At 45.8% G+C, this 12,633-nt stretch overlaps 1 protein-coding gene across 5 annotated transcripts in view; it reads right to left on the reverse strand.

The window, feature by feature from the left end:
* The window catches only part of LOC144604575 (receptor-type tyrosine-protein phosphatase T-like), a 607,863-nt gene that overhangs the window by 100,049 nt on the left and 495,181 nt on the right, over positions 1-12,633 (reverse strand). For 2 of the 5 annotated variants that reach the window (XM_078419169.1, XM_078419172.1), the window contains 2 exons: positions 7,531-7,666; positions 338-367 (listed from right to left, as the gene is read on the reverse strand). The exons of 1 other annotated variant lie outside the window; for it this stretch is intronic. In XM_078419169.1, coding sequence (XP_078275295.1) covers positions 338-367; positions 7,531-7,666 — 166 coding nt within the window. The remainder of the gene's footprint in view (positions 1-337; positions 368-7,530; positions 7,667-12,633) is intronic. 2 more of the 5 variants (XM_078419171.1, XM_078419173.1) reach the window with 1 other exon arrangement.

Here is a 12,633-nt window from a genome sequence, read left to right on the forward strand (position 1 = left end):
TGTTTCTATGTTTCTACACCTCCTTCAACAGCCCGCCTAATTGTGCGGCCACCTTTGTGCTGTCAGCTATGAACTTGGCCTCCAGGTCCCCTCAGCACATCAATGCTGTTAAGGGTCTTGCCCTTTCAAGTTCATTAATGATTAAACATTTCACAATTATAAAGGTCTCCAGTTCAAACAGAATAACAGATTAAAAATGCGCCTTTATGTTTTAAATGGTCACGCATCCTTTCAAGAAATGCCAGCAGATGGTCCATCTCCTTTGAGCAAGTGGTGTTTGTGTACAACAGAGCATGACAGCGTGCAAAGGGAGAAGTCTGCTTGAGCTGATACTTACAGGTAATATGAGTAGGAATAAGCACTCCTCCTGGCATACGTGACCAGTTGAAGGGGTAAATGGATGGGAAGCCATGAAAGGGAAAAAATAAGAAAATAAGTTATCAATGAATTTGCACAGTAATAGTTCAGGGGATTAGGTTCATACGGATAATGTCAAAGTCACCTCGATGCTCCCTGCTACAAACGTGTAAATAACATGTCAAATACTGAAAGCAATATAATCCTGCTCGTTTATCTGTCGAATGGAGCCATAGTTTATATATTTTGTTTTGAAGGGGAATGTAATCTTGCTCATTTTACTGCCTCCCAGGCAGCTTTGTGCCTTCCTGCTCGCATCCTCTGCAGCGATTGTTACAAAACCTGTCAGGGTTGTGGCCACAGAGGGCGGGCGACAAGTATAATAGATGGCTGGAAGCCCACCCATGCCCACCCATGCCACCAGTACCACACCTTGTCAGCAAAATAAAAATGGACGGCTTCTCACTTTAACAGCTGCCAAGCAAATGTCCACATGGAAACGTCCTGCCCGGAGTCAAATAAGAACTTCATCGTTGAGATTTAATGTTAAAATAACTGTTAAATAATAGCCCATTAATGATAGCAAAGCTCTACTTAGCAAAGGCCGATGTAGTGTCATGCCTGAGAGGTCAATACTGTGCATTAGCTTGTTTAATATGTATGATATCACTTAATGATTTGCAAACTAGAGACTGTCCATCACAGAGAATAAGATGCATAGTCTCATTGATATTCTGCTACTCTTCCTGACCAGAGAGACAGCAATGATCTGCTGGCTGACGAGCCGAGAGTGAATGATGGCGTGGAACTGTGCAGGTATGGGGGAAGGGAACATAAGATGTTTTGCAAAGCCAAGCAGCTACTCGGGGAGATTAGATTTAAAGCTCCAGTCCAGTTTATTTTATTTCCTGCGCTGTGCTAAAACAGCTTTGAATCATTTCTACCGACACACGTCTGCACTGGGCATTAATTCAAAGTCCAGAGGCGGACAGAGAAAAAAAACCTGATTGAATCAATTCTCCCTCGGCACAATTACGAGCGCGATCAATTGATCTTTCATGAGCTACATCGTTTGTGATAGAATTTTCCTGCTCAGTTTATAAAGCTAAAGCTGACTAATAGAAATGCAAATTCAATTTAGCAGCAGTCTGAAGAGCCACAACACCATTCCTGGGAGTCCTTCATACTCTCAAACTTACTATTGTGTTTTCTTTACATAACAGGAATATCATAATCCTTATCGAACTGAAAGGCAAGATGCTGTCCAGAGTGTGGGCCGATACTTGTGTACATTACTCTCCTCTCATATCGGAGAAAATAGTAGCTTCACTGTGGAAAATAGAGGGTGGCAGGGTGGTGCAGCGGGTAGATCTGCTGCCTCACAACGCCAGATACCCAGGTTCGATCCTGACTCGGGTGCTGTCTGTGTGAAGTTTGCATGTTCTCCCTGAGACCGTGTGGGTTTCCTCCGGGTGCTCTGATATCCTCTCACATCCCAAAGACGTGCAAGTTTGTAGATTAATAGTCCCTCTGTAAGTTGCCTCTAGTGTGTAGTGAGTGGATGAGAGTGTGGAACAACATAGAACAGGTGATCGATGGTCAGTGCAGACTGGATGGGCCGAAGGGCCTGTTTCTGTGATGTTTCTCTAAATAAATAAACACTGCTGATTTATTGAAAGGTCAATTTTATACACTGGTGCAGAAAGCCTTATGGGTCATGTGTAGGAAGGAACTGCAGATGCTGGTTTCAACCAAAGATAGACACAAAATGCTGGAGTAACTCAGCGGGACAGGCAGCATCTCTAGAGAGAAGGAATGGGTGACGTTTCAGGTCGAGGCTGATTTCGGGTTCATGCTGAAGAAGGGTCTCGACCCGAAATGTCACCCATTCCTTCTCTTCAGAGATGCTGCCTGTCCCGCTGAGTTACTCCAGCATTCTATGCCTATCATTGCCTTGTGGATCATGATATCCTCTCTTGGCCATTGCGTGTCCATTAAATGGAGGAACACAATGCCCCTGAGACAGGGGACAGGGACCAGGGCAACCACAGGTCCAGGGTCATATCTTAGATTCATCTGAACCTGGAAAATGCCCAGCGCAGCCCAATCCGTCTGTACGTTCCCAAACATTCTGGCAAGGAGGAAAAGTAGAACAAAAATGGTGAGATCATGCACATAGATCAGAAGCAGGGTCTCGACCCGAAATGTCATCCATCCCTTCTCTCCACAGACGCTGCCTGTCCCGCTGAGTTACTCTAACACTCTGTGAAACGTCACCTATCCCTGTTCTCCAGAGATGCTGCCTGACCCGCTGAGTTACTCCAACACTCTGTGAAACGTCACCTATCCCTGTTCTCCAGAGATGCTGCCTGACCCGCTGAGTTACTCCAGCACTTTGTGTCTATATCGATCTGGTCACCTTCCAAAAGTTATGGAAGGCATTCATTGGAAAGGGGACAACTTGATCCACAAGGATGGTGGTTTTAACGATGAACACACTGGACTGCAGGTGACCTCCGGACTTTCCAGTGATTAAATGATTTAATAGAGCAGAATGAATGGGCGAATCGCTACTTGTGGGAAAGGACTAAAACGAGAAGCCATTGATATAATGAATGAGCCAAAAGATTAAGCGGGGAATCGGAGAAAAATGATTTTCTCGGCAGGGAGTAGAGTGAATGTGGACCTTGCTTCAGTGGTTAGAGTTGAGATCCGCTGTACAGAGGGATGTAAGATAAGCAAATGACAAAGCAAGGAATCAAGCACGGAGAGACAAGACCATGCTCAAATAGACCACACAACACGCAACAGTACAGCACTGGAACAGGCCCTTCGGCCCACAATGTCCACCATCATGCCAAATTAAACTGATCTCATCTCTCTGCACGTGATCCAGATCCCTCCGTTCCCTGCGTATCCACGTGCCTATCCAGAAGCCTCTTAAACTCCACTATCATATCTGCCTCCACAACCTCCTCTGCCAGTGCATTCCAAGCCCCCACTGCCAGTGCATTCCAAGCCCCCTCTGCCAGTGCATTCAAAGCCCCCTCTGCCAGTGCATTCAAAGCCCCTCTCTGCCAGTGCATTCCAAGCCCCCACTGCCAGTGCATTCCAAGCCCTCTCTGCCAGTGCATTCCAAGCCCCCACTGCCAGTGCATTCCAAGCCCCCTCTGCCAGTGCATTCAAAGCCCCCTCTGCCAGTGCATTCCAAGCCCCTCTCTGCCAGTGCATTCCAAGCCCCCACTGCCAGTGCATTCAAAGCCCCCTCTGCCAGTGCATTCAAAGCCCCTCTCTGCCAGTGCATTCCAAGCCCCCACTGCCAGTGCATTCCAAGCCCCCTCTGCCAGGGCATTCCAAGCCCCCACTGCTCTCTGCATTACAACCTGGCCTACACATCTCCATTAAACGTTCCCCCTCTCATCTCACAGCTCGGCTACATCGGTCATTGCGGTCAGGCATGTAGGAGGTTAGTGGTATGGTCTTCCTCCACTCAGTATAGTCACAGCACATCTCTCTGAGGCTGCATCTTGCAGTTCAGATCTACAATGTTTTGTACCACAGTGTTGAACCCCCCAAACTACACCTTCCCATCTGGTGAAATCATGGAATATTGCAGAGCAGGCTGGAGTGGCACGGGTGCTGCCTGTGTGGAGTCTGCACGTTCTCCCCGTGACTGCGTGGGTTTCCTCCGGGTGCTCTGGTTTCCTCCCACACTCCAAAGAGGTTTGTAGGTTAATTGGCTTCGGTAAAAGATTGTAAATTGTCCCCAGTGTGTAGGATAGTGCTAGTGTGTGGGGATCGATGGTCAGCATGGACTCAGTGGGTTGAAGGGCCTGTTTCCATACTGTATCCTTCAATCAAATCATCAAAATAATACTAGTTTTCATGGAGCTTTTCTTGCGTGCATAACAATGATCTCTTTAACCGAATGTTTTGCAAAAGATAAATAACACTCTAAAATCTCAGTCCACACCACAGGTTTCTTGCATTGAGAATGAACCCCATTCCTGAATTAACCGAAAGCAAACCTTTGCTCACTCGTGTTGTAGGATAGAAGTTATTTTCAGATCTTACACTGGGTTGGCTCACAACATAGCAGAACGTTAGCAATCTTGATTAGTACGGGTGTCAGAGGTTGTGGGGAAAATGCAGGAGAATAGGGTTAGGAGGGAGAGATAGATCAGCCATGGTTGAATGGCGGAGAAGACTTGATCTACCGAATGGCCTAATTCTGCTCCTATCCCTTATGACCTTATGAACAATATGTTCTGTTTATTTTTCGAGCAGGTGGAGTAAAAACAAGTTAAATAGGGCAGTTGGCAAAGTGTTGCTAAAGTAGGCGGGCACCAACACCCTGAACAATGCTGTCGATATCCCTACTCCGTCCCATGTCCCAGAAGCTTGACTAATCTTCTGGAATTTTTTGAGGATGTAACTAGGAAAATTGGCAGGGGAGAGGCGGTGGATGTGGTGTACCTCGACTTTCAGAAAGCCTTTGACAAGATCCCGCATAGATTAGTGGGCAATATTAGAGCACATGGTATTGGGGGTATGATACTGACATGGATAGAAGAGTTTCTGAAGAAGGGCCTCGACCCAAAACGTCACCCATTCCTTCTCTCCCGAGATGCTGCCTGACCTGCTGAGTTACTCCAGCATTTTATGAATAAAAACCTTGGATAGAAAATTGGTTGACAGACAGAAAGCAAAGAGTGGGGATAAATGGGTCCCTTTCAGAATGGCAGGCAGTAACTAGTGGGGTACCGCAAGGCTTGGTGCTGGGACCGCAGTGATTTACAATATACATTAATGACTTGGATGAAGGGATTAAAAGTACCATTAGCAAATTTGCAGATGATACAAAGTTGGGCGGTAGTGTGAACTGTGAGGAAGATGCTATGAGGTTGCAGGGTGACTTGGACAGGTTGTGTGAGTGGGCTGATGCATGGCAGATGCAGTTTAATGTGGATAAGTGTGAGGTTATCCACTGGTGGTAAGAATAGGAAGGGAGATTATTATCTGAATGGTGTCAAGTTAGGAAAAGGGGACATACAACGAGACCTGGGTATCCTAGTGCATCAGTCACTGAAAGGAAGCATGCAGGTACAGCAGGCAGTGAAGAAAGCCAATGGAATGTTGGCCTTCATAACAAGAGGAGTTGAGTATAGGAGCAAAGAGGTCCTTCTGCAGTTGTACAGGGCCCGAGTGAGCCCGCACCTGGAGTACTGTGTGCAGTTTTGGTCTCCAAATTTGAGGAAGGATATTCTTGCCTTTGAGGGCGTGCAGCGTAGGTTTACTAGGTTAATTCCCGGAATGGCGGGACTGTCATATGTTGAAAGACCGGAGTGACTAGGCTTGTATACACTGGAATTTAGAAGGATGAGAGGGGATCTTATCGAAACATATAAGATTATTAAGGGGTTGGACAAGTTAGAGGCAGGAAACATGTTCCCAATGTTGGGGGAGTCCAGAACCAGTGGCCACAGTTTAAGAATAAGGGGTAGGCCATTTAGAACGGAGATGAGGAAAACCTTTTTCAGTCAGAGAGTTGTGAATCTGTGGAATTCTCTGTCTCAGAAGGCAATGGAGGCCAATTCTCTGAATGCATTCAAGAGAGAGCTAGATAGAGTTCTTAAGGATAGCGGAGTCAGGGGGTATGGGGAGAAGGCGGGAACGGGGTACTGATTGAGAATGATCAGCCATGATCACATTGAATGGTGGTGCTGGCTTGAAGGGCCGAATGGCCTCCTCCTGCACCTATTGTCTATTGTCTATTGATATATCGCTGCTGAGATTTAACTCAGCTGCCAGAGAGTCCTTCCACTGCCAGTCTATTTATTTTGCTTAGGGGCCATTAATATCCCAAGGAGGCCTTTAGCTAAGTACTTAGTAAGTGCAGTTGAATAGCAAGCAGTCTCCAAATGACATCTCCATCAAGGACAGTGCAAATGTTAAATGGTCATTAATAAAACTGGCAGCAGACTGGATCAATGATTGAACACCCAACTAAGCATGACAGCCCAGAGAGCAAAGCAGCTGCCTTAACCCACAGCCAGCTGCTTCCCGCCGAAATCTTTATCTGCCAAAATAAATTGACTTAAATATATGTGGTAGATTACAATGCATTGCTCAGTCTAGGTTCACAATCTGATTTTGTCAATCTAGATATTAAACCACACCTTTGGCTCAGTTTCTGTCTTATTATGTCCCTTCTCTGCTAGTCTACGTAACACCGTAAGGAAGAAAATGTGGCATAAATTCATTCAATCCAGAGATTTGTGCAACAACTGTGCGATTAGGGGTGGCACGGTGGCGCAGCGGGTAGAGCCGCTGAGAACCAGGATCGATCCTGACCTCGGACGCTGTCTTTGTGGAGTTTGCACCTTCTCCCTGGGAATGCTTGGGTTTATTCCGGGTGCTCCGGTTTCCTCCCACATCCCAAAGACTTGCGAGTGTGTCGGTTAATTGGTCCTCTGTAAAATTGCCCTTAGTGTGCAGGGAGTGGATGAGAAAGTGGGAGAACATGGAACTAGTGTGAATGGGCGATTGATGGACAGTATGGACTGGGTGGGCCGAAGGGCCAGTTTCCATGCTGGATCTCACAATACAATTTAATTCAATAAACCTTCAGATTATAAATGTTCAGCTTAGTCAGATATGAAATCCTGCCGCCACATTACTTACATATCTTTCGAATACTCTCGTCAAAGTTATTATATTAAGCGGACTAATTCTGAATGAAAATATATCCTTGATTAATACGGGTGTCAGGGGTTATGGGGAGAAGGCAGGAGAATGGGGTTAGGAGGGAGAGATAGATCAGCCATGATTGAATGGCGGTATAGACTTGATGGGCCGAATGGCCTAATTCTTCTCCTATCACTTATGACCTTATCCAGATTATATTTTCTGATGACCCAATCTGAAATATCACCAATCTTGTTCCTCCAGTGATGCTGCCTGTCCCTCTGAGTTACTCCAGCACTTTGTGCGTGTCTCTGGTATTAACCAGCATCTGCAGTTCCTTGTTTCTACAACATGCAACAGTGACAGTTCCCCCAGTTTAACTCCGTGCCCATTTGTTGAGCATGACCAGTAACAGTGGAGTTTATATTTCTCATCATGGGGTCCTGTGGCATAAGTTGAATTGCGATGTCTCTTTCACCAACCTACCGTTTTTTAACAAACAGCGTGACTCCCAGCATGATAATGATAAACATCAGGATCCCCGCGATGACTCCAGCCATTTTCACCGTGTTATCCACCTGCTTTTCCGGCTCCACTGTGTTGGAGTTCTGTGTGGACGCTCCTGGAATGAGAATTGTCACAGAATTAAAGAGACTTTGGAACTGAATCTGATGCAGTTAAACTTATATACTGTAATACTTTGCAAAGAGTAATATTTCTGACTGATCCTTCAGGTACATGGTACGATTATTAAATGCTCTTTCTTTCATTCCACACACGATTTAGAATTTTTGGCATCGCGAGGGAGTGGGGGAGAGGGGGTGGTTATGGACAAGGTAAGAGAGATATGTAGATAGACACAAAATACTGCAGTAACTCAGCGGGACAGGCAACATCTCTGGAGACAGGAATGGGTGACGTTCAGACTGAAGAAGGGTCTCGACCCGAAACATTACCCATTCCTTCTCTCCAGAGATGCTACCTGTCCCGCTGAGTTACCCAGCATTTTGACAATAAACAATAGACAATAGGTGCAGGAGTAGGCCATTCAGCCCTTCGAGCCAGCACCACCATTCAATGTGATCATGGCCGATCATTCTCAATCAGTATCCCGTTCCTGCCTTCTCCCCATACCCACTGACTCCGCTATCCTTAAGAACTCTATCCAGCTCTCTCTTGAATGCATTCAGAGAATTGGCCTCCACTGCCTTCTGAGGCAGAGAATTCCACAGATTTACAACTCTCTGACTGAAAAAGTTTTTCCTCATCTCCGTTCTAAATGGCCTTCCCCTTATTCTTAAACTGTGGCCCCTGGTTCTGGACTCCCCCAACATTGGGAACATGTTTCCTGCCTCTAACGTGTCCAACCCCTTAATAAACTTATATGTTTCGATAAGATCCCCTCTCATCCTTCTAAATTCCAGTGTATACAAGCCTAGTCGCTCCAGTCTTTCAACATATGACAGTCCCGCCATTCCGGGAATTAACCTAGTAAACCTACGCTGTACGCCCTGCGTCTATCTTTGGTTTACACCAGCATCTGCAGTTCCTTCATACACAAGGGAGATATGGAGGTACTTTCAGACTGCAATTGGTTTTGGTGCCGCACTGAGAGGCCGAGCGTGAGGATCGGACGCAGGCTACAACGGCCCAGAGCGATGGAGGAGCGGTGGAGGACATTGCCAACATCGCCTGGCCAGGCCCTGACCCGACCCCTGCACCTCCGACCCAGTGCCGGCACCGGGACAACGGGCCACGTTAATGCCAGACATTTCTAACAACTTTGGAACTTAAAGGGCCACAAGATGGTGGCGGAAATGTGGCGACTCTTGTGTACTGCATCAGTGTAATCTAGTTTTACACTCTTGTACTTAAGTATGATTGTGCTTTTGTATAGTAAGATTTTTACTGAACTGTATACAAAAAATAATAATTTCACTTCACCATGGTACATGTGGCAATAAAGTCCCTCTGGGCCATTGAATTATTCAGGATTCCACAAATACCTGGCGCGTGAATCTTAGCTGCAGAATGTTCTGGCTGGCTATACATCAATGTGTTTGGTAAAGAGGCTATTTATGTTCCCGTGTTTGGTGAGTACATTAATCAGTGTACATTGCCAGCAGCATGTAACAAATACAGGTGAGTTACCAGGAGTCCAGAACCAGGGGCCACGGTTTAAAAATAAGGGGTCGGCCATTTAGGACTGAGATGAGGAAAAACCTTTTCACCCAGAGAGTTGTGAATCTGTGGAATTCTCTGCCACAGAAGGCAGTGGAGGCCAAATCACTGGATGTTTTCAAGAGAGAGTTGGATTTAGCTCTTGGGGCTAACGGAATCAAGGGATATGGGGAGAAAGCAGGAACGGGGTACTGATTTAGAGATGATCGGCTCGGCCTGGGACCTTCCATCGCCCGGCGGGGGCTTCGGGTGTCGGGAGCCTTGATCGCCTCGAGGCAGCAGTTTGACTGCCTGACCGCGGGAGAGGAACGGAGGGGAAGATAAGACTTTTCTTGCCTTCCATCACAGTGAGGGTGTGCCTGGAGTAATCACTATGATGGTCGTCCGTGTTAAACTGTAATTGTGTGTCTTGTGCTCTTTATTGTTTGTGACTGCATGGTAACAATTTTGTTCAATTCATTTTGAATGACAATAAAAGCTATTTGATTTGATTTGATTTGATTTGATCAGCCATGATCACATTGAATGGTGGTGCTGGCTCGAAGGGCCGAATGGCCTCCTCCTGCACCTATTTTCTATGTTTCTATGTTTCTATCAACTAACCTACACAAAAGGAGTCTTCTCTCAGTTAATGACCCAACTCTTAATGATGTTATGCCAATGACCCAGCTCCCAAAGAGTGTGGAACAGTTATCAGGAAACGGCAAGACAAGGTGGTCCATACATTCCTCTAACATATTGGGGTATACACAGCAGAGAAAACCTTCCTGTACATTAAACCAGCCAACTGACAGACCAAGATTACTGCCCTTATTTTGTTTCCAAAATTATTATCAATGGAAAAAATGCAACATCATATAAATTTACATTGTAAAATTGCTGTATGTTCATAGTTGTCCATATACAGCACCAAAAGTTCATCATAAAATACTCCACTCATATCTTCATAACACGTGCACACTTAATGCTATAAAATACAATATATATTTAAAATCAACACATCCATTCTCATTTATAATAATTAGGCAAACTTACATCTTTAAAATATAAATATATGTAACTATCTATTTGTATATGCACACCCTAATTTATATAAAAGTATCATGAGAACACTCAGCCAAAAATGAAATATCCTTTTGATTTCCTTTCTATATAAACACAAGCCCATATATTAGGATCTGTAAGAAACGCTGCAGGATTTCCTGATTCTTTAGTGGGCAAGGTGCACAAAGTGGGTGGAATTGACTGAAGCCTCTGTGATTCAAAGCCTGGTTTCCACCAGAGTTACTGTGTTAACCGTTGTGGCAGTGGGGCAGGGGGGGGGGCTCTGGAGGAGGGAGGGAGAGGGGGAGAATGGGGGAGAGCGAGGGAGAGAGGGAGAGAGAGGGAGAGAGAGGGAGAGAGGGAGAGAGGGAGAGAGGGAGAGAGGGAGAGAGGGAGAGAGGGAGAGAGGGAGAGGGAGAGGGAGAGGGAGAGGGAGAGGGAGAGGGAGAGGGAGAGGGAGAGGGAGAGGGAGAGGGAGAGGGAGAGGGAGAGGGAGAGGGAGAGGGAGAGGGAGAGGGAGAGGGAGAGGGAGAGGGAGGGGAGGGAGAGGGAGAGAAGGGGAGAGAGCGAGGGAGAGAGGGATAGAGGGAGAACGAGTGTGTGTAAGAGGGAGAGAAAGGGAGAGAGAGAGGTAGAGAAGGGGAGAGAGTGATGAAGAGGGAGAGAGAGAGGGAGAGGGAAAGAGGGAGGGGAGGGGAGAGAGAGAGGGATAGAGAGGTAGATGTGGAGAGGGAGAAAAGGAGAGAGAGGAGGAGAGGGAGAGAGAGAGAGATGGAGAGAGAGGGGGGGGGTGAGGGAGCAGGGAATGGAGAGGGGGCAGAGATGGTTGAGGTGCTTTTATTTCTCCTGGCAAAGAAGGATGAACAGATGCAATTCCTATTGCTGATTACAATTCAGTAACCCCGACTAAGATGCAGTGAGGTAAATGCACATTATTGATTAATCTGGCTTTGCCTTCTGAGGGTTATCACTCTGTGCAAGCTCCTGAATTTCATAGCAGACACACAGCTATTAAAACTTGCTTAGACACTATAACTACGTCCGAGCAGAGTCAGGAGACAAAATCAGCACAGGCGTGAAAACACCAAACTGATCTTTTCTGAGTATCTTTAGGGTTTTTTAAAATGGAATTGTTCTTAGTCCACTTGATAAACCCCAACCAAACGCAAACCAGAGCGTATTTCATGATCACGTTCAATTAATTGTAGAGCATTACATTTAATGTGATATGATATAAGGTCATATGGAATAGGAGTAGAATTAGGCCATTCGGCCCATCAAGTCTACTCCGCCATTCAATCATGGCTGATCTATCTCTCCCTCCCAACCCCATTCTCCTGCCTTCTCCCCATAACCTCTGACACCCGTACTAATCAAGAATCTATCTATCTCTGCCTTAAATATATCCGCTGACTTGGCCTCCACAGCCTTCTGTGGCAAAGAATTCCACAGATTCACCACCGTCAGACTGAAGAAATTCCTCCTCATCTCCTTTCCTAAAGGAACGTCCTTTAATTCTGAGGCTGTGACCTCTAGTCCTAGACCCTCCCACTAGTGGAAACATCCTCTTCAGATGCTGCCTGACCTGCTGACGTCTTTCAGCACAGCCTGTTTTGCCTGATGGAAATCTGGCAGTCCATTTTATGACTCATTTTAGCTTTGCACATTCAATATTCCAAGTCTAGTTGGAAATGACAAAAAACAGCAAAAAAAACATTAATCCCCATAGCATGTCTTCCAAATGAGAAATTAGAGTGTTAATAAAAAAGATTTGTTGGATTGTGACACTGGAATACATGTAATAAGTTATCCAGGTCTGATTTCCACAAGAGGTGACTGTATATTAGAGATTTGGATGTGAAAGTTGTTGGACTGAATTTGCAACTAGCACTGAGGAGAATATACAGTATAGAGGGCTACTAAATCTTTAAAATAATCCATAAAGGCATTTTGCTTCATCTTGCCATTTTTCTAGAGCTCCTAATAATGAATCAACAAAGCAAGTACATTTGCATTAACTGAACATTGATCTCCACGTGAGGTCTTGAAGGCTGATCTCATTTCAGATTTAAACCAGCGGTCTAATTGGGAAGACGTTTAAATGATGATAGGCACAGAGTACTGGAGTAACTCAGCGGGACAGGCAGCATCTATGGAGAGAAGGAATGGGTGACGTTTCACAGAGTACTGGAGTAACTCAGCGGGTCAGGCAGCATCTCTGGAGAGAAGGAATGGGTGACGTTTCATAGAGTACTGGAGTAACTCAGCGGGTCAGGCAGCATCTCTGGAGAGAAGGAATGGGTGATGTTTCGGGCCGAGGAGCTTCTTTAGACTGGTTAAGGTGAATTAAATGATGCTATTCTG

This window comes from Rhinoraja longicauda, chromosome 22, assembly GCF_053455715.1.
Source record: "Rhinoraja longicauda isolate Sanriku21f chromosome 22, sRhiLon1.1, whole genome shotgun sequence".
NCBI lineage: Eukaryota > Metazoa > Chordata > Chondrichthyes > Rajiformes > Arhynchobatidae > Rhinoraja > Rhinoraja longicauda.